The sequence below is a fragment of the Tenrec ecaudatus genome, chromosome 10 (genome assembly GCF_050624435.1).
Source record: "Tenrec ecaudatus isolate mTenEca1 chromosome 10, mTenEca1.hap1, whole genome shotgun sequence".
NCBI classification, from domain to species: domain Eukaryota; kingdom Metazoa; phylum Chordata; class Mammalia; order Afrosoricida; family Tenrecidae; genus Tenrec; species Tenrec ecaudatus.
Window position 1 is genome coordinate 64,661,972 of NC_134539.1, and position 24,648 is coordinate 64,686,619.

Consider the following 24,648-nt stretch of genomic DNA (forward strand, 5'->3'; position numbering starts at 1 on the left):
TGTTCACCTTCAAGCCTTTAAGACCCCAGACACTATCTCTTTCAATAGCCGGGCACCATCAGCTTTCTTCGCCACATTTGCTTATGCACCCGTTTGTCTTCGGCGATCATATCATGGAGGTGTGCAGCCAATGATATGATTTTTTTTCTTTGATGCTTGATAACTGATCCCTTTGGGACCACGTGATCACACAGGCTGGTGTGTTCTTCCATGTGGACTTTGTTGCTTCTGAGCTAGATGGCCGCTTGTTTATCTATACAAGCTTTTATCAAAACATGTAGTAGTCATAATCAGGCACTACCCTGCTTTTCTGGTCTCATGATGTAGGAAGCAGTTGTTTATGAAGGAAGGTAAATCTTTCTTAGGTGTTAATATCCAGGTTATTCTGGATTAATAAAATAAATTGGTAAGTGTTCTATATTCTTAAATTTAGAAGAATTTTTGTTAAAATGCACTATTTTTTTCTTAAAATAAGAAAAATTTATGGATTTTAAACAATGCATCTATATCTCAAATAGGTATAGAACCATTCAGACTTTAAATACATTACTTGCTAATTCTGACTAAGTGGATTTCCCCCCCTTGAATTTTAAAATATATTAAAATAAAGGTGTCATCTTTTAATGTCTACTTAGAATTAATATCTATGCCATCTTTTCATTCTTCAGTTTATAAATTATGCCTTCTCCCTTCCTTTTCTCCCCCGTGACCCCCCAACCCCCACGCCACAGGAGCATTTTCAAGGTTATTAATATTAGTCTTTTTAAGGAATTGACTTTTATCTTTATTGATTTGTAACATAATATGTTACTCTTAAGCTCTACTCTTATCTTTATTATATCTTTTCTTCCACTTTTTAAACTTTAATTTGCTATTCTGTTTTTTTAAGATTTTGAGATGAAAGTTAGGTCATTAATTTTATTCACTATAAGTCCAATGTGCTATTCATTATGTGACAGAGGTCATTAATTTTAAAGTCCCTTCTTTTCAACAGATGTATTTTAAGGCTACAGCATTTCCTCAGAGCACAGCTTTAACTGCATCCCTTTAAGGGACATATTTTCATAAAAATATACTCCAATTTAAATAGTGACATTTTCTTTGATGAAGAATGGTTTAGAAGCACATTGTTTGATTTTCAACCATTTGAAAAAAATTACACTATTCTCATTATATACACTTTACAATTATAATCCTTCAAAATTTGTTAAGATGTGACTTATGCATCAACAGATGGTCTACTTTGGTAAATGTCTTATTTGCACTAGATAAGAATATAGTCTGTCATTGGTAATGGTGTTCAATATGTTAATTCAGTCAAGGGTGGTGTTTATGTTGCTCAGATAGTTTTGTATAGACCTTTTTGTCTGCTTGCCCTTAAGTCACTGCGAAAGGTGTTAAAACTTCCTTTCCACAGTGAACTACTATCCAGTAAACTCACACTATCCACACTGAGGGATGGGGGGTAAGGAATTACTAAGCAGAGGGCACTGGAGAGAGATGAGGACAGACGATCAAAGGCATGGATCTGACTTGAACAGTTAAAGCTTTGTCAGTTGACTCCCCTCTGATGCACACTGGACCTGACCTGGTTTTCAACATTTTCTGTAGTTTTGTTCATTCACATTAGGGTGCATCTCAGAAGTGTCCTGTCATTGGAGGTCATACCCTTGAAGTTGTGTTCTATGCTGTTCTATTTTTCAGTATTTGAAACCCAGGACTGATGAACCTATAGGGGCAAGTAAAATAAGGGTCTGGGGGGATAGGGGCTACCATGGTGGTGATAGTGTGGAGATCCTAGGGAGAGGATGTCAAGGAGTTCAGAAAGAAAAAGAATGTTTGGAAACTAATTGTGGTAGCAATTGTACCATTGCTTGATGTGGTTGGATGAATGAATGTTATTATATATGTATTAACTCCCAATTAATAATAAATTAAAACAAATAAATAAAATTAAGATATACATAGAAAAAAATTCCTTGCAACAGTAACAGCCTTTTTTCCTTATTCTTTATCCATGTATCTCAATTGTTGATTTATGTGAGTTAAAAACTATATTATTTATAAATTTATACTAGTTTATATATTTATAACAGATACTCATACTAGTTATAATAAATAGTTATTGTTTATGAATTTAAACTATATGTCATTGTTACTGTATAATTGTTTTAATCTCAGGGAATTTTTTAACCTTTTTCTTATACTTTTTCTGGTACTAATATGTTACTTTAACTTTCTTGCGGTTACTGAATACACGACGTGTCTTTTTCTGTCCCTTTAATTTTGACCTTCGTGTATGATTACATTTCAGATGTTCTCTTGTAAACTGTATATTCTTATAGTTGTTTTTAAAATTTAGTTAGATGATTTATTCTTTTAATTGAAGCCTTTGTTACTTTCCATTTAATGTAAATACTATTCCATTTGAGTATACATTTACTATTTGTTTTCTACTTGTTTTATGCTTCCTCTTTTTCTCTTCATTTTTTACAGCTATACTCTTACTAATCAGTAATTTATGTTTTTCCATGTTTTCTATTGGCTTATGAATTCTTTCAAAATATTTTGTACTAGATACAGTTAAAATTAAAACTTGCAATTAAAATAAAAAATAAGTTAATATTTTACTATTTCCCTAAAAAACTCCAGGAAACTCAGAACACTTTTTACATTTGATAATAGTATCCCAACATTTTATGCCGTTAACATTCATGTATGCTTATGTACATGGAATATTCTCCAAAGCTCTTCTTTGCTCCCACATGGAAGCGTTTCCCATGCTTTTGATAACCCTTCAGTGTGTGACAGGCTCTTTTTCCTTAAAAATATCTTTTTGTGTTTTAATTTCTCAAATATTTTCATTCAACATGGAATTATAGATTGGCAGTTAGATCAGTATTTTGAAGATTATAATTCTATTGCCTTCTGTCTTTCATAACATAGTTCTCAGTTTTATTATGTTTTCTCCCAGTAATGTGTCAATTGCTGAATATTCTCATTGTAAAATTTTAAGTTTTACTATCATGTGGCTAACAAGGTCCTCATGCTTTTTCCAGATTGGGGTTCATGGTGATTCTTGAATGTATAGGATGTCTTTCACTAATTTTGAAAAAGGATTACCCACTACTTTTCCATCTTGTTTGATCACTGTTTTTGCTCTCCTTTCTGAGAGGAACTCTTATATAGGATCCTCTATCTGTTATACTCATTTTTATACTTTTCATTGTTTTTTCCCCTATATACTTCAGTATGGACAGTTTCTTATGACATGCTTTCTGTTGCCCTATTTCTCTCCTTGGTGAGTTCAATCTCCTGTTAAGCACATTTTTTATTTCTTAAACTCGGTTATTTTGTGTTAAATTAAAATTTTATAATTTAATTTGATTTGTTTTTAAAATTCCAGTTCTCTGTGGTATTCTCTAGCTAATGTTTTTTTCGTCTCTAACTCTGTGTTCGTTGTGTTTCTTCTTGAGTTTCCCATGTTTGGGTCTTTCAAGAGGGTTACAAAATGTTTGTGCAACAATTGAATGAAAGCTAATGGAAAAAAGTTATTTCCTTTATGCCTGGTATTTTTGTGTGTGTGTGTGTATCACTAAGCATTATATAAAAAATGTAGAGAATCTAGGCTATGAGTGATGAAGTTGTTTTGCCCAGTTTTGATCCTTAGGTGATAAGATGATCAATGTAATCTCTACTGTGTGTTCAAACTTATTCAACTCAGCGTTTCAGTCTTCACGAAGTCTCATCTCTTTCTGCTTTACTCCAAGGCTGTTTCTATTGCTGTGCAGTTGGTTCTGACTCAGCACCACTATGACAGATTAGCACTGCCCTGTAGGGTGTTCATCGCTGTAATCATTATGGAAGCTGATGCTACATCTCTCTTCCACAGAGCAGCCAGTGGACTCAAACCACTGGCATTTTAGGTAACAGCTGGCCTTTCTCCTAGAGCAGGGATTAAGTTATTTCCCCCCCTTATTAAGGACTAGATAATGTATATTTTACACTTTGCAGGCCATGTGTTCTCTGTCACAACTACTCATCTCTGTCAATATAGCATGAAAAAAATTCTAGGCAGTATACAAATGAATGAACATAGTTGAGTTCAAATAAAACTTTCTTAAAACCAGCAGAGGCCAAATTTGGCCTATATGAATAGTTTTCTAACCCTGTTCTGAGGAATTAGCCCACCAGCATTCACCTTTGAAAATCTGAGCTATTTAATCAAGACTTCTTCGTAAAAGTCCCCGAGCTCCAATGTTTGTCTCTATCTCATGACCATCAAGGTGATTCTAACTCATAGGGACCCAATAGGACAGGGCAGAACTTCCTCTATGGGCTTCCTAGACTGTAACTATTTGTGGGAGTAGAAAGCTGGTGGTTTTGAACTGCTGACTGTGTGGTTAGCAGCCAATATGTAACTAACTCACTATGCCACTAGCGTCCTTCTGCTTCTGTAGTCTTTTGAAATGGCTGATAAATCAACTACTGCTCAGAGGATTGGATACAGATTTTTGAATTAGCATGTGCCTTGAGGGGAAAAGCAATATTAAAAGTTGGCTTCATCTCGCTGTACTGACTTTCTCTCCAGGTGTTTTTTCATAAGTTTCTTTCTTCTCCTCAGATCCTTTTTATGGGGTGATTCTAATGCTTTTGTAGATTTTTATGGATCTTGAATTTTATGTCAAAAATTGCCAGACTACAAGGCCTATTCAGGAGGCTGTTTCCATCTTTAATTGATAAATTGGATTTTTTTGCATAATGAATATTTCATCTTTAATTATCAGCTAAAGCCACCTTTTAGTAATCTTCCTAGTAAAATTTCTCTAGTCTATTCTCCACATGGCAGTGTGAATAATTCTTTTTTTCCAATCATTTTATTGGGGGCTCGTACAACTCTTATCACAATCTATGTATACATCCATGTATCAAGTACATTTGTATATTTGTTGCCATCATCATTCTCAAAATATTTGCTTTCTACTTGAGCCCTTGGTATCAACTCCTCATTTAAAAATATCATTTTATTAGGGACTCATACAACTCCTATCACAATCCATACATACATCAACTGTATAAAACACATTTCCCCATTTGTTGCCCTCTTCATTCTCAAAACATTTGCTCTCCACCCAAGCCCCTGGCATCAGGTCCTCTTTTTTTCCCCCTCCCTCCCCACTCCACTCTCCCTCATGAACCCTTGATAATTTATAAATTATTATTTTGTCATTTCTTGATCTGCCCCATGTCTCCCTTCCCCCACGTGAATAATTCTTATGAGACATACACTTTCGCATGTTATCTCCCTACATAGAGCTCATTAGTGACACCTCATTTGTCCTAGAATTTTATAAACTGTGAGTGATACCACGGCCCTTGTCTACCTTTCCAAACTAACTTTTCGATGTTTATTTCCTAAAATGACACTAGTCGGTCTTACTGAATTTTTTTCTATTCTTTTAATTGGCCAATTTCTTTCCTACCTCAGGACCTTTGAGCATGATTGGCCTGTGTCATACTTTCCTATTGCTCTTCATTTCTAAAATCTCTAATCATTTTACAATCGTCAACTTAGACTAATTCTTTTCTTTACATTTTAACAGCTTTATTGATATAAAATTTGCAGATATTTGAATATCAGAAACTGCCCATTCCATTTTAGAATATGTCCTTCATTCTTGTACTCATTATTATTAGCTCCCTGTTCCCCCTCCAACTTCCCTGTCACATCCCCAGGCAACTATTAATCCAGGTATTGCCTCCATAGATTTACCTATCCTAGATTTCATGTAAAGGAAATATTACAAATAATAATAACAACAACCCCAAAAAAACCATAACAGCAAAACAACAACAAAAAAACACAGACCCTTAATCCTAAAGAAAGCCAGAAATAATAAAACCTAGAGCAAATCTAAAATGAGTCCAAAGGGAGAACACATGATAAGGTGTTAGTTTTGACCTAGCAACATTTGTATTAATCTACCTTCCAAGGCATTCTGTCTGAGGCTAGCTACTCACGTCCCTGATCAGTTGCCCCAGGGGATTCACTGAGGCTTAATCCACTCGAGGGCACTACAAATGGATTGTGGGCTTTCACTGTCATCTGTACCCTTCTGAAAAGCAGGTATTAACAATTTAAGCTCGAATACAATTCCCTCTGCCAATCTTGGATTTTATTATTTACCATTCTCGGATCACGCAAACTGGTGTTTCTTCTGCGTGGACTTAGCTGACACCTCATTTGGCTGTTGTTCTAAGACAAGACTTTTAAAGCCCCAGATGCTATTCTTTATGGTAGCTGGGCACCGTCTGCTTTCTTCACCAAACTTTGCTACAGCATCCGTGTCTTCAGTGGTCACTTCGTGAGGGCAAGTATCGATTAGGGCCACATCATAAGGAGAATTTTGTGTAGATTAAGGATAATGATTGTTAGCCCCAAATCCATTCATATATCTGTGGTTTCTACATGTCCCTGGCCCACTTTAGAGACAACATCATCATCTTATTAGGGAATATTATAAATAATCTCCATGGGGCATATGGTAATTCTATGAATAGTATCATTAATTTAGCTAATGGCATGGACTTTAAAATTTTGTTGAGAAAAGGAAAGTACAGATGTATAGGATATCTTTTTAGATTTAATAGATGGATCCTAGACATGCACCAATTAAAAACTAAAGTGGTTGAACACTAGGCAAATGATGAGTTTTGGAGACAGGGCAAAACGTTTACTAATGCTCATTCAGTAAGGCGGAACGATGCCTGCCAGAGCAGCACATACCACAAAAACAGAGAGAGTGAAAATACAGGATACATGGTAGTTCTATGTTGCCAAGTCTTAGGGAGTCTCCAAGCAAGTGATTTGAACAAGAGCCTAATAACTTGCAAATCCACAAAGTCTAATGACTTGTGTCCTCTGGGCACAAGTCGTGTGCCTCTCCTCACACTGAGGCATTTCGAATCCAATGGTACCAATTTATTTATCGATCTATAAATTCTCCACCAAGGTGTGCGCTGAAGGGACCTAAGCGGTAGGCACTTAGGAGAAGAAACTTTATAGACAAGAACACAACATTAAAGGGAAATAACAGGGCTAATGCATCCATCTTTCCCCCCAAATTAAGGATACATTTCCGGAATAGTTCAAGCTTTTCCAGTATGTTGTGTATTGAGGTGGGTTTCATTCTCTGTCTTCTGAAGCACCACGATTGCAAGCATGATGGTCCATTTGCGAAGGGCCCAACCACCAGTTGCTGCTGTCTTGAATCCTATTCTTTTGTGGCCCTTGGTCCAAGCGAATCTCTAACGGTTGCTCTTCATCCTTCGTTTCAGGCAGCATCCTTTTCCAGTGTATGACCATGGAGCCAGAGAAGATTTCTGAGAAACAGGAGGAAATCCTCTCCATTCTGGAGGAGAAATTTCCTAATTTGCCTCCGAGAGAAGACATCATCAGCCTTCTGCAGGGCACCCAGCTTACTGCTGAGGGTGAGTGACTACGTACGTGCCTGTTCCGTGGGATTCGGCATCGAAAGGACTTGTGTGTGCTTTCACCATCTTTCCTCTGGCTTCTGTGTCTGGGAGATTTCCAGAAATAGCCAGCCAGTACTGTTGCCTCTTCTATGAGGCCCTCATGATTGGATGTGTGACTGACTTATGTATCTAATGTCATCATAGAGTCCCTGCCTATGGCAAACAGTTAAATATTCCACTACTAACCAAAGTTTGGTAGCTCAAAACCATTCAGAGATGCCTTTGAAGAAAGTCTACAAAATCTACCTTAGAAAAATCAAGCCATTCAAAGCCCCGTGCAGCACAGTTTTGACACACACAGAGTCAACTCTTTTTTTTAAAAAAATCATTTTATTGGGGGCTCATACAACTCTTATCACAATCCATACATACATCAGTTGTGTCAAGCACATTTGTACATAAGTTGCCCTCATCATTCTCAAAACATTTGCTCTCGACTTAAGCCCTTGGCATCAGCTCCTCATTTTCCCCCTCCCTCCCCACCCCCTCCCTCATGAACCATTGATAATTTATAAATTATTAGTTTATCATATGTTACACTGTCCGACGTCTCCCTTCACCAACTTTTCTGCTGTCTGTCCCACAGGGAGGGGGTTATATGTAGATCCTTGTAATCGGTTCCCCCTTTCCTCCTACCCTCCCTCCACCCTCCTGATCTCACCACTCTCACCATTGGTCCTGACGGGATCATCCATCCTGGATTTCCTGTGTTTACAGTTCCTATCTGTACCAGTGTACATCCTCAGTCTATCCAGATTTGTAAGGAAGAATTGGGATCATGATAGTGGGGTGTGGTGGGGGAGGAAGCATTTAGGAACTAGAGGAAAGTTGTATGTTTCATCATTGCTACACTGCACCCTGACTGGCTCGTCTCCTCCCCATGACCTTTCTGTAAGGGGATGTCCAGTTGCCTACAGATGGGTTTGGGTTCCCACTCCACACTCCCCCTCATTCACAATGATATGATCTTTTGTTCTTTGATGCTTGATACTTGATCCCATCAATACCTTGTGATCACACAGGCTGGTGTGCTTCTTCCATGTGGGCTTTGTTGCTTCTGAGCTAGATGGCCACTTGTTTACCTTCAAGTCTTTAAGACTCTATACACTATATCTTTTGATAGCCGGGCTCCATCAGCTTTCTTCACCACATTTGCTTATGCACCTGCTTTGTCTTCAGCGATTGTGTCGGGAAGGTGAGCATAATGGAACGCCAGTTTAATAGAACAAAGTGTTCTGGTGTTGAGGGAGTACTTGAGTGGAGGCCCAATGTCCATTCGCTACCTTAATACTAAACCTATAAATATATGCACATAGATCTATTTCCCCATTCTCGTATATAAATATATTTGCATATGTACATGCCTTTATTTAGACCTCTATAAATGCCCTTTGCCTCCTACCTCTTTCCTCTATTTCCTTTGACTTTCCTCTTGTCCCACTGTCATGTTCAACCTTCATTTATGTTTCAGTAATTCCTCTCGGTTACATTACCTTTGGTCAAGCCCTACCAGGCCTCCCACACCCTCCTCACCACCAATATGGATCACTGTTGTTCCCTTGTCCCTGGGTTTGTTAACACCACTTCCTTTCCTCCATTCCCCATCTCCCCCTCTCCCATGTCTCCCCGGAACCTTCAGTCCCGTTGGGTTCTCCTCCAGATTGTTCATCCAGCCTATCTTATTTAGACAGACCTGTGGAAAAAATAACATGCACAAAAACAAGACAGAGCAAAAAAAGCAAGAATATATAACAAAACAACAACAAAAAGCCAATGACAAACAACAACAACAAATAAAAACCTGTAATTAGCTCAAGGACTATTGGCCTCTAGGAGTGTTTTCCAGTACAGTCTGATGGGGTGCTATGCCCTGACCCCAAAGTCTATTTTTGGTATTCCCTGGGGACTTCGTTGCTCTGTACCCCTTGCTGTTCTGTTGCACATCCTTAGTGTTTTGCCCCAGTGTGGTGGGATCAGATCAGGCAGAGTTCCCACACTGTGTCTCCAGTGTTGCCCCTGTAGGGCTATGGGTCAGTGAGGGCTGTCGTGTCTCTTAGTGGGGCCGGCCATGTGTTCTTCTGCGTTGGAATCAACTCTATGGAACTTTTCCTCTTTGTCTCTGGGTGCACCCAAATGCAACCTTACAAGAAACCTGTGTGCTGAGAGGGTTCTATCTTGGGAGAATGTCAGGAGCAAGGCCTAGTAAAATACGATTTCATAAATCAAATAGTTTTAGAAAGAAACAGTAGGGGGGAGATGGCCAAACTGACAAAATTCTTCTGGAAGTCTAGGCTTAAAAACACACTCTCTCTTTCTCACATTTATCAATTCTAACTCATAGCAACCCTATAGGGTTGGGTAGAACTGCTCCTGTATGTTTCTGGGAGTAGAAAGCCTCATATGTCTCCCTCAGAGTGGCTGCCAGTTTCAAACTGTTGACCTTGTGGGTCACAGCCCAACTCATAACCACTGCACCACCAAGGCTCCTTAGGCTTAACCAAGAGGTATTTGAACAATGTTGAGAAACTGAGAAATATTGAATCTCCTGGATTAACTCTCTTAGTAATAAATCACCTCAATGCATTCAGGTGATTAATATATTCAGTAAAACCTGCAAAACCCAGAAGCCGTGTCGGGTGGAAACTGTCTGAGAAGGAAAAACAGTATTTTCCATTGAGATGAGGATGGAAAAGTAGTAAGACTTCGCCTTATCAAAGGTGGGAAATGTTCGAGATTCTGGAAAACAAGGCAGTGCTAACGACTTCTAGCTCTCAGAGATTTCACTCTCTCCGGTTCTCCTACTCGAAATTTCCGTTGATTTTCTCTGCCATGTCATCTATTCTGAGCCATCGCCACTTTGGAGGTCAAAAGAGAACTGCCCCTGTGGGTCTCTGAGATTGTGATTCTTTTAGGAGTAAGTAGAAAATGGCATTTTTCTCTGGAAGAAGATGGTAGGTTCGAATTGCTGGTCTTGTGGTTAACCGCCCAAATGCATGACCCACTACTCCACCAGGGCTCCTTTTGTATGGATTAGCTCACTGAGTTTTCATGAAAACACTAAGTGGTAGGATCTATCATGACTCCCAATTTCTGATGAAAGCATCGAGGCACAGAAAGACTTCTATGCATTCTCCACGTCACATATTCCCAGATAACAATCTGTCTTTAAGCGACAAACACTAACTTACCTTGGTTTGAGAAACCTCCAGGGACAGAAACTTAGGCAAAGGCTAATTCAGGAGGTGGCCTCAGAGACAGAAAGTAGAGGATTTCCCCTCCGACTTATCCCACCTGAGGAGTGCTCCTGAGCACCCATCTGAGCTTTCAAGATCTAACAGCTAAATGTGCATGGAATTTGTGAGTTACTTGAGACCATAGATGGAGTTCTGGTGGCATAATGAGTTACATGTGAGGCTGCTGTAACCACAAGGTCAGTGGTTCAAATCACTCCATGGGGGGTGGGCAAGGGAGGTGGGGGGGGAGGGGAGGGGATGAGGCTTTCTGTTCTTGTAAAGATGTACAGATGTACAGCTTCGGAAACCCACAGTGATTGTTCAACTCTATAGTATAGGATCCCTGTAAGTCAGAATTGACTGGATAGCAATGAATTTGGTTTGCAGATTTTGATATCACATCCACAACTTGAAATCAGCCACCATGAGAGTCTGGCACCATAGAAACTGACAGTTGCTATACGTGGGGTACCCACCCCCCAAACCCAGATGGAATATGAAGGAGATAATGCGTTTGGAGTTCTTTCCACCAGGTCAGACTGTTGATCAAGTTATCTATTTAGAGGTTCTGAAAAGATTGTGTAACAGTGTGTGACACACACATACACACAAAAAAGACTTGATTTGTGGCAGATGAGGGACTTGTTCTTCCACCACGACAATGCATCTGCTCGTGCGGCCAGTTTAGTGCGCCAGTTTGGGCACAATCAGCATGCCTCTCTTGGCCCACGCACCTTAATCACCTGCCCTCACTCCATGTGACCTCTTTTTGTTTCTGCGAATGAAAACACATATGAAAGGATAGCAATTTGACAGCATAGAAGAGGTGAAGAAAAAAATGAGGGTGGTGCTGTCAGCTACCCAAACAGATGAGTTTGAGAAATGTTTCCAAGAATGGAATTGCAGATTTGACAAATGTATTAAGTTGTATGAGTACCTAATAAAGTGTTTTAAAAAAAGAATAACAGGTACACAAAATTAGATGATGTTTTTAAATATCAATGAAAAATGTTAAAAATGCCTTAATAAAATTATTAAGATATTTCCATAAAATTGTTATACCTATAGACAGCATAAACCTTACTACAGGTGCTTAGAATACACTGCTGTGCAGATTGTTGTTAAAAGGGGTAAGGAATATTAGGTAGTGATCTCCACACTGGGCACTGCCCAGTGGCCCACTTAGAGAAAACCTGGATCACCAGTGTCATTTTACCAACCAGCTTGCCTAACTCAACCGAAAATAAGCTATCATTTCTTCCGGTGCTGAAGATAGAGGAAAAGAGAGAGCGAGCGTGTGTGTGTTTTGAGAGAGGCCTGCAAAACGTTTACCAGCACCCCAAAATTTATATTGACGACTGCTCCCCAGCACCCACTGAAGTATTGACAAGGGTTCCCCAGCACCCATTGAAGTATTGATGACTGCTCCTCAAACCAAACCAATTGCCATCAAGTCCATTAGAACTCATGTCGAGTCCGTGTGTCTTAGAGTGGAAGTGTAATCAACAGAATATTCATGAGTAGATATGACCTCTTAGAAGCGGATCGCCAGGCTTTTCATTTAATAGTCATGTTTTTAACCATTTGTGCTACCCAAGGATTCCTGAGGGCTCTTCCCAGGACGTGTAAATCTCACACTCCTCCAAACTTTTGCCCAGGAAAGCATTCGGTAGGGGCCAGAGAAAGCCCTCGGAAAGAGACACAGGGGGCTAATGTGTGAGAGTTGCGCTGGGGCGCACCCAGGTGAGAAATCTGGGCGGAGCATAACTATATCTTCCATTACATACGTACACCTATATGTAGCTGCACAAAGGGCAATATTTTGTAACTGATTTTCAAAGCTGGATCAAACTTTCAATGTCGCGCATATTCTATAACTCATTTTAGGCGGAAGTAGGATAGATTGTGGTCTTTAAAGTTTTTCAGCTAATGATGTGGTACTTGTCTGCTTCCCCAGGTGGCTATGATTGACAGGTGATCTAAGTTAGTAGGACAAGCACTTGACTCACATCTTAACACGTATCTGGGAAAGATAGGAAGCAGCTTCCAAAAGTCTGCGGGAAAGTGAAATGAAAAGGCGATGGGACTTTCCCACGGACATTTTGCCGCTCCTTCATTAGGCCTAATCGGAGATCATAGTACAGGGTGAGCGCTGAATGTCATGTCAAGCTCCTATTCCAGTTTTCAGTGATAGAGTTTTGTTAAAGCACATTCATCTGTTTGAGGGGGCGGCCCCACTCCCAACTATGTGGACAGCACCCCTTCCCTACAGAAGAATCCACTTCAGAGGACAGCACTGAGGCTACAGCTCAGGGAGAGGGACCTGTCTGAGCAGAGCACACAGAAGCAAAGGAAGGGGGAGGAAGAGAGAGTGGAGCACACCCTGGCCCACCAAGCCCTGAGGATGATATCCCCACTGAGAGCAGCCAGTGCACAGAAAGGACCATAGGGCCCCCTATGAGGTATGATGCCTCTCACTGACCCATAATGCTGTGGGGGACATGGGGGGGAACAGTGTGGGAATTGTGCACCACACTGAGGCGAAACACTTAGGGTATGCAACAGAACAGCAAAGGTAGCAGAGCAACGAAGTCCCTAGGAAATACCAAAAATAGACTTTGGGGCCAGGGTGTGACACCCTATCAGACTCTACCAGAAAACACTCCTAAAGGCCAACAAACAGACCTTGAACTATTTACAGGCTTTCCTTTTTTTTTTTGGTCATTGGTTTTGTTGTTTTGTAGAAGAATTACTGAAATCCAAATGACCATGATAGTGAAACAAGAGGAAAGTAAAAGGAAGTAGATAAAAGAGCTAGGAGGCAAAGAGCATTTATAGAGGTCTAAATACAGTCATGTACATATATAAATATATTTATATATGATGATGGGGAAGTAGATCTATGTGCACATATTTATAGGTTTAGTACTAAGGTACCTTTAGTACTAAGTACGTGGACATTGGGCTTCTACTCAAGTCCTCCCTCAATGCAGGAACACTTTGTTCTATTAAAATGGCATTCCATGATTCTCACCTTTCTAACATGATTGCTGAAGACAAAGTGGGTGCATGAGAAAATGTGGTGAAGAAAGCTGATGGTGTCTGATTATCAAGAGAGATAGCATATGGGGTCTTACAGACTTGAAGATCAACAAGCAGCCATCTAGCTGAGAAGCAACAAAGCCCACATGGAATAAGCACACCAGCCTGTGTGATCACAAGCTGTCGATAGGATCAGATATTAGGCATCAAAGAACAAAAAATCGTATCATTGTGAATGAGAGGGAGTGCAGAGTAGAGACTCAAAGCCCATCTGTAGGCAACTGGACATCCCCTTACAGAAGGGTCACCAGGAGGAGACAAGACAGTCAGGGTGCAGTATAGCAATGATGAAACATACAACTTTCCTCTAGTTCTTTAATGCTTCCTTTCCCCCACTATCATGATCCCAATTCTACCTTACAAATCCAGCTGGACCAGAGGATGTACACTGGTACAAATAAAAGCTGCAAACACAGGGATTCCAGGACAGGTAAACCCCTCAGGACCAATAATGAGAGTAGCAATACCAGGAGGGGATAGGGAATGTGGGGGAGAAAGGGTAAACCGACCGGGTAAAGTGAGACATCAGACAGTGTAAGACATGACAAAATCATAATTTATAAATTATCAAGCATTCGTGAGGGAGGGAGAGTGGGAGAAAAATGAGGAGCTGATACCAAGGGCTCAAGTAGAAAGAAAATGTTTTGAGAACGATGAGGGCAACTGATGTACAAATGTGCTTGACACAATGGATGGATGGATGGACTGTGATAAGTGTTGTATGAGTCCCCAGTAAAAATAAATAAATAAAATAAAGCACACACTCGTTGTACATGCAGTTCTGGAGAGGTTAGCCCCTCTGGATTATTCCTGCCCACATTCAGCCACTGCTGTAGCCAGAGCCTGTTGCTAGGGTGACCACCTTGATGACACTTCTCTTATGGGTTGTAAGACTGTACTGCGGCCATGGAGGCTCTCTAAATGTCCCTGAAAAGGCGCTTTGGCTTTTCGTGATATTATTGTTGTAGCTGGCACGGGTGTTCTAGCTTTTCTTTATCCCTCCACCGTCTTCCACGCGCTGCTCTTCTTTCCTCTGGGCCTCCATGGCCTTGCCTTTGGGTGGCTGATCTTCAGGGATCCTTGGCCCTGGGATGGGGTAGAGAAAGGTGGTGTGTTGGGGGTGCAGAGGGCATCGAAAAAGTGGAAGGAAGGAAGAGAGGTTGGAGCATTTCTTCCCTTCTGACTTTAGTGTTGAGTTCTTGGCAGCCTTTCGTCCCACAGCTCGGAGCCTCTTTCCTTCCATTGGCCCTTTCTGCTCTTCGAGGTTTTCCCATCACGTATTTGTTTCCATCACCCTTCCCACATCTCTGTCAGTGTCCTGCTGGTGACGTGTCCTCTTTGGAACCATGAGCAATTCGTTCTACTTTTAGACAGAGTCCCAACTGAGGATGCATACGAGCATAAGTCAAAATATTGAAACCTGAAGCTTCTTGTTTCTTGTGATATTCTCTATCCAGAGCTGCCCACAACGGAAGTCCCTGTCCCCACCTCTCTAACACGTCCTCAAGGGATTTTGTAATCATAGATGTACAAGGCATCAAAAGGATGGGCAGTCTCAGGGACTCAGATAGGGCTCCTTTGACATTTTCTTTGGGTTTGGGGACAAGTCCTCTGAAGGTACGATATCAGGGCGGAATACAGTAAGTTTTCTGAATGGAATTCTCGCAGGGCATCTTTGCTACCCTAGAACCATGAGCAGGTGTGTTGTCCTGCGGGGGGATTCCTCGATGCAATCTCCTGGCTGTTTTCTCATCAGGACAGCTTTCAATATTTGAAAACTTCTCCCTAATAAAGCCTCCGAGATCATGCTGTGTTTTTCAAGAAAATCTATCAAGATTTCCCTTTTGAAATTCTGGTTTTATTCATTTAGGTAGGACCTTACATTTCAGATCACGAACTTTGTATTCCACAATCTAAACTCCTAACCAACCCTCCCATCAGCTTACCCCTCGCTTGCTCCTTGTTTTCCCTTTTCCCTCTTGTGGCGCAACATTGTCCAGTTCCCCCATGGGACCACTTATCAACTGTCTAGCCCATTGTTTCATTCTCTCTCCTCTGCCCTCCCCCTTTGACAAGCTCCCAAGTCCATTTGGTACAAAAATCTTTATCTCATTTGTTTTTTTTCCCTCGTATCTGTGATCTCAGATAATCTTTTTCCTTTTGTGACTGACTAATGCCACTCAGTATGTTCTCCAGGTCCCTCCATGCCATGAGATACTTTGTGGCTTCATCACTGTTTTTTAGGAATGCAGTGTTCCGTCATGTATCTGTGTCCGGGTCTCTTTACCCATTCTTCTATGGATGAGCGTTTAGGCTCTTCCCGTCTTCTTGCTGTTGTGGGCAGTGCTGTGATGGACAGGGTGCGCATGTGTTTGTTCTTGCTCTGACTCTTACTTCTTTAGACGCTCCGAGGGATGGTTGGAGCTTAGGGAATTTCTGTTCCTCATTGTTTGAGGTAATGCCACAGCACTTTCCACAGGCTGGGTGTATTTATAAACCCACCAGCAGTACACGAGGATTCCAATCTCTGCAGCCTCGCCGGTATTTGTCATGTTCTGGATTGATTTTTTTTTTGGATCCTTAACAAATCTTCAAATACAGTCACCATCTAAACGAATCTCGCTGCCTTGAATTTAGCTGGCCCAACAGATCCCCTGGGCAGCCACTGTTTTGAACAGGACCTTCTTTTTGAAGGTACCACCACGAGACTGAGAAAAGTGTGTTACTGAGAAAATGTATCTGTAGCCATGCACTGCACACAGGGACATGCTAACACATGCTTTGCTTGTGACGAACCCATAGGTGTATCCCCTGGATTCCTAGTAGCAATAGTTGTTACTTAGCTTCCTATATGCAATCTTTGCCCTAAGATGTCTGCTTATTATAGATAAATGGGTGTCAGAGGGGAAATGTTGAAATTAGCAGGGAGATTTCTAAATTAGTCACAGAGATTACCAAAAAAAATCCCCAACTACAATGTATTTTTCTCCCTGTCATTCACAGGTTCATATATTGAGCAGACACTACTGAAGGGTCTAAAGGAACTGTCTGATGGAGAAATAAAAGTCGCCGTTAGCACCGTGGATATGAGCCTCGAGGTAAGGGCGGGATGTTTCAAAAGCAGTGATAGGTTTTATCACAGGGACCCGCGTCACTGGGACCCTCCCCCTCCCCTGCCCCTGCCTCAGTCCTTGAATTGGTGTCAGTCTTGTACTCTGGGAATGCTTCATCTTGACATACTTGACTCGAAATATAGGCTGTTACTTAGGCTGAAAACACTATGCTAAATCAGTGTAAACACCAAGCTCATGTTCCCAAGTTGGGTGATATTTCATTCAGCTCAATAAATAAATAGATAAACAGATAAAATAAAATCCCTATCTACAGCATACAGGGTATATAACATGTTTTACAGCAATTATAATATATGTACAATGAAAGATTCACTCTTTCTTCCCCTCTGCACACCCTTTCATTGCCCGTAGAACGGAGGCAGTAAGTTTCCTGTGGTCTCTGTATGTCATTCGGATGCATGTCATTTTGGTAATCAACGGTACAAGTATCAATAAGGAATCTCTCTCCCATCTGTTGTAAGAGTGGCTCAGGCTACTCTCGTCTTTGCCCGGTTCCTTGGTAAATTATCTTTTTGCCTACGTTAGGGCTTTTCTGTGACTTGTGTCTTACTCTTAGTTAACCTAACTAGTGGGGAGTATATTTCACAAAGGCAGAGCTGTGCCGTGTCAACGCCAGGACATCTATTTCTCCCTTGTTGTAGCGCCTTGCCCCACCTTTGACTGACGCATCTGCTCTCAAGCCAAGTGTAAGGAGGTCACGTCTGGGTTTTGGAAATCTGTCTTTCGGCTCCCAGAACTGTCTGTGGCCATTCTTTTGTCCTCATAACAATTGTGTCTCTAAGCATGGACATGTTTCAGTGGAACGGCAGAACCCAGAAAGCCCACGAGCAAGCCAAGTGTGTTGGCTCTGTGGTGTCTTTGGAAGTTTGTTCCCCATTGACTGACATCATAAATCATCTCCTAGGTGTCTCTAAGTGTTGGGAGGCAGACCGCCACCATTCCACACAAGCACATGGTCTCGTGCTATCGTGCCTCACCATTGACAGCCATAGTCTCACTGCATGTAGTGGGCAGACGGAGTTAACTGTGGACTAGATGGACTTTCAGGTTGATAAATACTCCATATAATTCAGTGCTGATGTGAATCGATGTAAGGAATACATGCAATTTGGGGGTAGTGACTAGATAATCACCTCCAATTAGAAATCTGCTTTGTGTCTAGCAATCCAAAGGAGACGTGGATCCTGCAAGGGTCAGTAGCTCTGAGAATCATTTCTACTAGTTCAAGCCTTAGGGTTTTCTCTCTCTTTCCCACTCCCCTGTCTCCCTTAATTTAACGGCATCTTATTAGGTTTTAAATGCCTTGTTTAGAATTCTTTTCTAAATTAACAGAGAACATCTTATAATTGCTTAGGGAAGTGCCTCTAGTTAGGAAATTATTACAAAGCTATTAATGTAGACTTTCTATAGCTTTAATGTACCTTCATTGGTATATTATAGGGCTATACAGATGGTTTTGTCAGATACATTAAACTGTAAATGCTTACAGGCTGAATAAGAGATCAAATGATCGTCTTAATCTTGACAGCAATTTACAGAGAGGTCCAGTAATTAATCAGGTGGCTAAGTACCTCCCCAGGAATGCTGTATGATCTGCCAGGTGGAGGGGAGAAGGACACTGCGTGTATGAATAAGATACACAGTTGAAACTCTAATCAGCTAAACAAGAGCTTTTCCTTTGTCAATGGAGATGCGAGGAGTGCAGGAGGAACTCCTTGTAACACCCCATATCTCTCTTGAAAAAGAAAATACACATTATTTCCTTTATCGGCCAATTGGGAAATCTCCCAGGTAAAGAGCAGCGTTTGCTCTTCTCTGAAGGCTCTCTCGTGGCAACAGTGGTGTTTTCCTAATCTCGCTCACTCCTTTCTAATGTCCACGGACCTGGATTTTTAACAAACAACAGACTTTATTTCGGCAGGTTGGGGTGGGGATCTGGGAGGGAAGAACAGTCGAAACTAGCTTATGTTCAGGGAAATTCTCTGACTGCCATGCCTTTCTAAGTCACTTCTTCTATGAAGCAGGATCAAGACGTAGGCCCTTCCTAATGCCCTTGGTTAATTCTCCATCTTTTATGATCACTCCTACGAATTTAGTGTCAAAGACCAATTTAGGACTTAAATCTCTCTCTTGCATTCATTTCACCTTGTTTCATATAGTTAGTCATGCACAGGCAATCTATTCTTCAGTTAATTAAGAGTGATAATGTTACCTTTTACTCCCTTTTCCCTTCTATGAACGAGCAGACTTCAAAAAGTTCATGAAATGAGTCCACTGTCTTGTAATTCTATTTTTCCACAGATTTTTTTGAGACTCCCTTGTATTTCCTGGCACAGTGCTGAGCACAGTATAGTAGGTGCTTAGTAAATACAAATACCTGTATACTTGAGGATAAGCCGATCCAAATATCAGCCGAGGCACCTAATTTACCACAAAAACTGCATTAAAAATGTGCTGAACAAACTCGGCTTATACTCGAGAATATGCGGTGCTTAGTTAACACCTGTTGGTGTTTACAACTTTTCCCTTTGATATCTGGCTTTTATTTCCTTCTGAATTTAAATAAATCAGCTAGCAAAGCAAAATCACTTACCTAAGCATGCAAGTCAATATTCTTTCATCTTTTCTGGCCTTTTCAGAGGACTCTAGTTGAAGGTTGAGATCAAGCAGGTGAAGGATGGCCTACGTCGTTAGAGTCCAGGCTGCATACCCCGGTGTCTCATGATGGAGTGGGCAGCTTGGTAAAGGAGTTACCTCTCTGTCATTGGAAGGAGTGACCTGAGGTTCTTCGTCATGTGGGAAACAGCAAAAAAGACTATTCTTGGTGTTTCTCATGGTCCTTTACGAGGCCATAATGACCCAGTCCTCTGTGCAAGGCCTTCATCTGCATGATGACCCTGTTATGTCTCCTGAGTGGAGATATTCAGGAAATTAGAAGAGTAGATGTCCCTTTGCATAAGCTTATGTTTGCAAAGAGACTTAGATGCTTCTGATTTCCGAGTCCAACTGTAGCACAATCCTGTTGGGGACACACTGGCAGTTTGAAATCTTTCATTGGTGTCTTGTGCCTGGTTGCTGCAGTCATTTTCTTTGCCTGCCAGCTTATGCATCAGGAAATGTTTAGCTATCAAAGCCTATGGTTACGTAGAACTTTAGCTTTAGATGATTCCCCATCAAAATAAGGTGGCAATTATAGTACCTGCACCTAGCTTACTCCCAAGAAGAGCTGAGCAGTAGGATAAATTGTCCAAAGGAGGGAACACCTCTTTCCATTTTAATAAGACACCACTGAAGTAAGCAAGGTTGCTCCTGGCAACAACAAACACTATTTCACCGCCCCTGTGCAGCTTCAGAAGGGCTATCAGCCACTATCATCTTCACCCTAGGAGAATAATAATCAACTACTGATCACTTTTGATTACAATCAGTTGCATTATGAATTATTTCTGTATGTATACTTTTTATGAAGCAGTCCATCTTCTTGATCAATTAGAAAGAGGAGAAGATAGAATAAAACATTGTCTCTCTGAACCTGAAGTGGGCTGGGTTTGAATTTGGTTTGCTGATCTCTTAAGGACACGGTTGGTTCAGTGGCAGAATGCTTGTCTTCCATGTGAGAGACCCGGCTTCCATTCACAGCCAGTCCACAGCCTGTGCAGCCTCTACCTGTCTGCCAATGGAGACTTGCATGTTGTCATGATGCTGAAAGGTTTCAGCAGAGCATCCAGCCTAAGATCGACTAGGAAGAAAGGTCCACTCAACACATGGGTCTATTGCCTGCTAAGCGCATGCTAATTGTTACGATCACGTGCATTAAATTTCAAGTCCTCATTTCTTTAAATGATCCGAAAGTTCTTTCCTCTGTTGATGTTTGCTCTCCTTTATTTGGATCTGGAATAAGAATTGCTCAGGCTGGATTTCTCTCTGGGAGTGTAGTGGATTATAATTTGGGCTGCTGACGGCAAGAATAACAGTGCCAACCCACCAGCTACTCTGAGGAAGACAAAAGAGGCTGTCTGCTCCCATACAGAGCTATAGTCTTAGAACCCCACAGGGGCAGCTCTCGCCTGCTCTGTAGGGTTGTTATGAATTGGAACCGACTTGATGGCAGTGAGTGAGTTTTCTCTCTGGGTCTTTGCACAGTTCTGCTGCCTGGTGTTTCAGCCCAGCCTCCGCAGAGCCAGACACTGTTATTTGAAACCTGCCTGGCACAGATGACGCATGGAATGTGTCCTGGCGACATGACTCAGAGGCTGCTGACTCTTCCTAGCTGCCTTATCCAGAGATTACAAATCAAGGCAAACATTGGAACACTGCAGAGGGAACAATGCCATTAGCATTTTCAGTTAGCATTCAGGACACAGACAGAATAAGTCCCCCAGACACTACTAGCCCTGACGCTAGCAAAAGGGCAAGTTTATTCACATTGCAGTGCAGCAACGTGGAATCATGTTAGCCAGGGATTTTGGACCAGTCTGAACTCCGGTTTACAAATTGTGGTCACCAATTTGCTTTTTTGTTCAAGCTAGGAGCTTGTTGGAGGTCAAGAGAAAGATACTTGAAGAGTATGTCTACTCCCTCCTTGGAAAAGGCCTGGTAACATTTGGGGGAAGCGTATAGTTCTTATTTTTGAAGAGCCCATTCTTGAAAATGCCCAACACTTGCGCTGAAGGTGATTTTCCAAAGTCAACCAGTAGGAACGCAGTCCGCCTCTCCTACAGGTCCCGCATTGCACGTGCCTGCACTTCTCCGTGGATCGGCTCTGCCACACTTCTGCTACAGTGACAAGAGCGGGTGGGGAGAGCGTGCTCCTGGTACTCACCATGGTAGAGCACGGGATTTGCCGATGCTGTCTCATGCAATCCTCCCAGCAACCCAGGCACTAGAAGCACTATGGTTGTCTTATACCGATTAAGGTAGTGCATGTGGCTGTAACAGATAAACCCCAACTTGCAGACTCAGCACAGAAATTGTTTAGTTTTTGCTCACAAGGAAATCCATCTGGCTGTCTACTTGGGTGGCCAGGAATGGTGCAGGGACCATCTCCAACATGTGACTCCCAAGATTGCCCTGGGATCCCTGTCAATCCTACCTTTCCGAGGACGTGGGAGGGTCAAGGGTGGGAGGTGTTATGGGTCTGATCTGCCTGTGGCATCTGTCACTTAGCTCCTGTAGCTGCCTGTAACGGCAGGGAGGCTGAGAACTGTTACCCAGTTGTCTACTCACAAAGAAGAACAATTGGAAGAGCCAATTGACAATCTTTGCCACCATCTCCTTTTTGGAGCTGGGGAAAATGGAAGCTTAAGTGACTAAGTTATTGTGTAAGGTAGAGCCAGCATCAAAGCCTAGGCGTCTATTCCGACATTGAGCTACACTGCCTGGCACTTGGCGCTAGGCAAGATTAATTGGAGTGTGAGCCTGCTCCGGGATTCGGAGTAAGCCATCACCTGTCTCTCATTGCCCCCCTTTGGGGGGCATCCTTAAGTTATTCTGAGGATGGTGGCATAGTGGTTTTGCATTGGGCTTTTAACTGCAAGGCCAGCCGTTCAAAACCACCAGCCAGCTCTGTGTGAGCAAGATGAAGTTCTACTCCTGAGAATTACAGTCTCCAAAACAAGGGCATTGCTACCCTGTCCTGTAGGGTTTCTATGAGTCAGAATTGACTTGATGGCAGGGAGTTTGGGTTTTGGGGTTTAAGCAATTCTTGGTTGGTTCTCATATTTCCTTTATTTATGGTACCGAACTGGTTTCTTCTTTATTTTTGTAATTTATTTGATTTAGAACAAACTATTTTAATGGCTACACCCTCAAACAAGCTGATTTTGAAGGCTAAAGGGAGATCTGGGGAGGGGTGGGGTTTAAAAATAAATGAATAAAATATTTTAGTGTTTGGAATGTAAACACCATCCAAGTTGTAATTATTGACTGTGAAGCTAACTTCCGGCATCTGATTTAGAGGACGTTTGGCAAAACAATTCTAGTTGATAAAAATAAGAGGAAAGAGATTGTGGGCAAAGGAGTGGAGAGGGCATGCCATATAGGGAGGAATAAACAAGCTTTTCCCCATCGTTTTCACCTAGAAGTCAGTCATGAATATGATAGTTTACCTTGTTATTTGTTTAGCTTTTTCAAATCTACATTCAAATCTGCATCACAATCAGCGAGTGAGGGATTTTTTTAAGTGAAATGGTATTACTTTTGAGCTGTATAGAAACTGAAAAGGAAAAAAAAATCCCCAAACACAAAATAGATTTATGGGATTTTAGGTCAGGTTCTAAAGTACAGCTAATCAACAGATGAGAGGTTCTCATTTCATACTTACTTGGGGAGTATAAAGTGGTCTAAAGGTAACTACCCAGTTGTCTAAACCAAACTAGGGAGGCCAGGAGGTGTAACAGTTCTGTGCGGGGCTGTTCAGCAGAGGGTCAGCAGTTCAAAACAACCCCCTCCCTGGGGGAGAAGGATGAGGCTTGCTAATCCCCCAAAGAGTTCGTCTTGGAAACTCCTGGAGACAGTTCTATGCCATCCTACAGGGCCACTATGAATCGGAATCCACTCAATGGCAGTGAACTTGGAGTTTTTTGGAACCAGTTGCTTCCAGCTCATGGTTTCCCATTCGAAGTAACTTCATTCCCCAGGGGTTTCAATGGCAATAAAGTTAGGTATCTTCCATATGTGAATTTAGAAACCAGTCTGTGTGAAGCACGGGAGGTGCAGATTGCAGTTTTCAATGAGCGAGGAGCTTCTTGCGAAATAGGGAGGACGAGAAGGGGAAAAATGGACTCAAAGTTGGCCTTCTTTCTGTTGAGCCATGAGTGGCCCTTGGTGACTAGACAGAACTGGCGTTAGAGGAGAGCGAGGCTGTTTAAAGAAGGTCGTGTCATAGCAGCAGCAGTGCCACTGCCTCTGACGCAGCGTGTCCTAATCAGCTGAAGCTGATGCAATGAAGCCCGTGGGAGCCTGAGCTCAACACGGAGGGAGGGAGGAGACAAGATGAGGAGCTGATAGCAAGGGCTCAAGTAGAAAGCAAATGTTTGAGAATGATGATGGCAACAAAGGTACAAATGTGCTTGACACAGTGGATGGATGGATGGATTGTGATGAGAGTCGTACAGGCCCCCAGTAAAATGATTTTTTTAAAAGACTTCATTTTTCTGGGTCCCACAAGCCTGTAGTCCTGGACAGGATGCTTCATATTGCTCTCAGGATCCTTTCTCATGTTAGTGCTGAGTTTTTTTTTTATCTCTGACTGGTTTCCAAGGGACAGAGAGTCCAGTTCTCACTGTATTGTCTAAAACCCTGCCAATTTATACGAAGGTAGATTATTTTACAGATGGCCCCAAATAGTTCAAAGCCTTCAAAATGAAACCTGCAACAGCTACCTATTCAGAAATGTCTTAGACTGGAATCCTGGTTTCGTGTGCATGGTTTATAACACAAGTTGTCAACAAAATATCAAGTCACTTGATTTTATTGAAAAATATCAAGTGACTTGATGTTTTCATTGTAAGCTTTTCTCTGGACGTTATTTCCCTTGTTCTTGTTTGCTGCCATCGAGTTGACCCAGCTCGGGGCGATTCCACGTGTGCAGAGAACTGCTCCGTAGGGTTCTCCGGGGTTCCAAAAGGCGCTCACCTTCTGGA

At 41.7% G+C, this 24,648-nt stretch overlaps 1 protein-coding gene across 1 annotated transcript in view; it reads left to right on the forward strand.

Annotated features, from left to right (window-relative positions):
- PRUNE2 (prune homolog 2 with BCH domain) overlaps positions 1-24,648 on the forward strand; it is a 308,041-nt gene that overhangs the window by 75,658 nt on the left and 207,735 nt on the right. The window contains exons 6-7 of the mRNA XM_075559541.1: positions 7,339-7,491; positions 16,875-16,969. Of these exons, the coding sequence (XP_075415656.1) occupies positions 7,339-7,491; positions 16,875-16,969 (248 nt within the window). The remainder of the gene's footprint in view (positions 1-7,338; positions 7,492-16,874; positions 16,970-24,648) is intronic.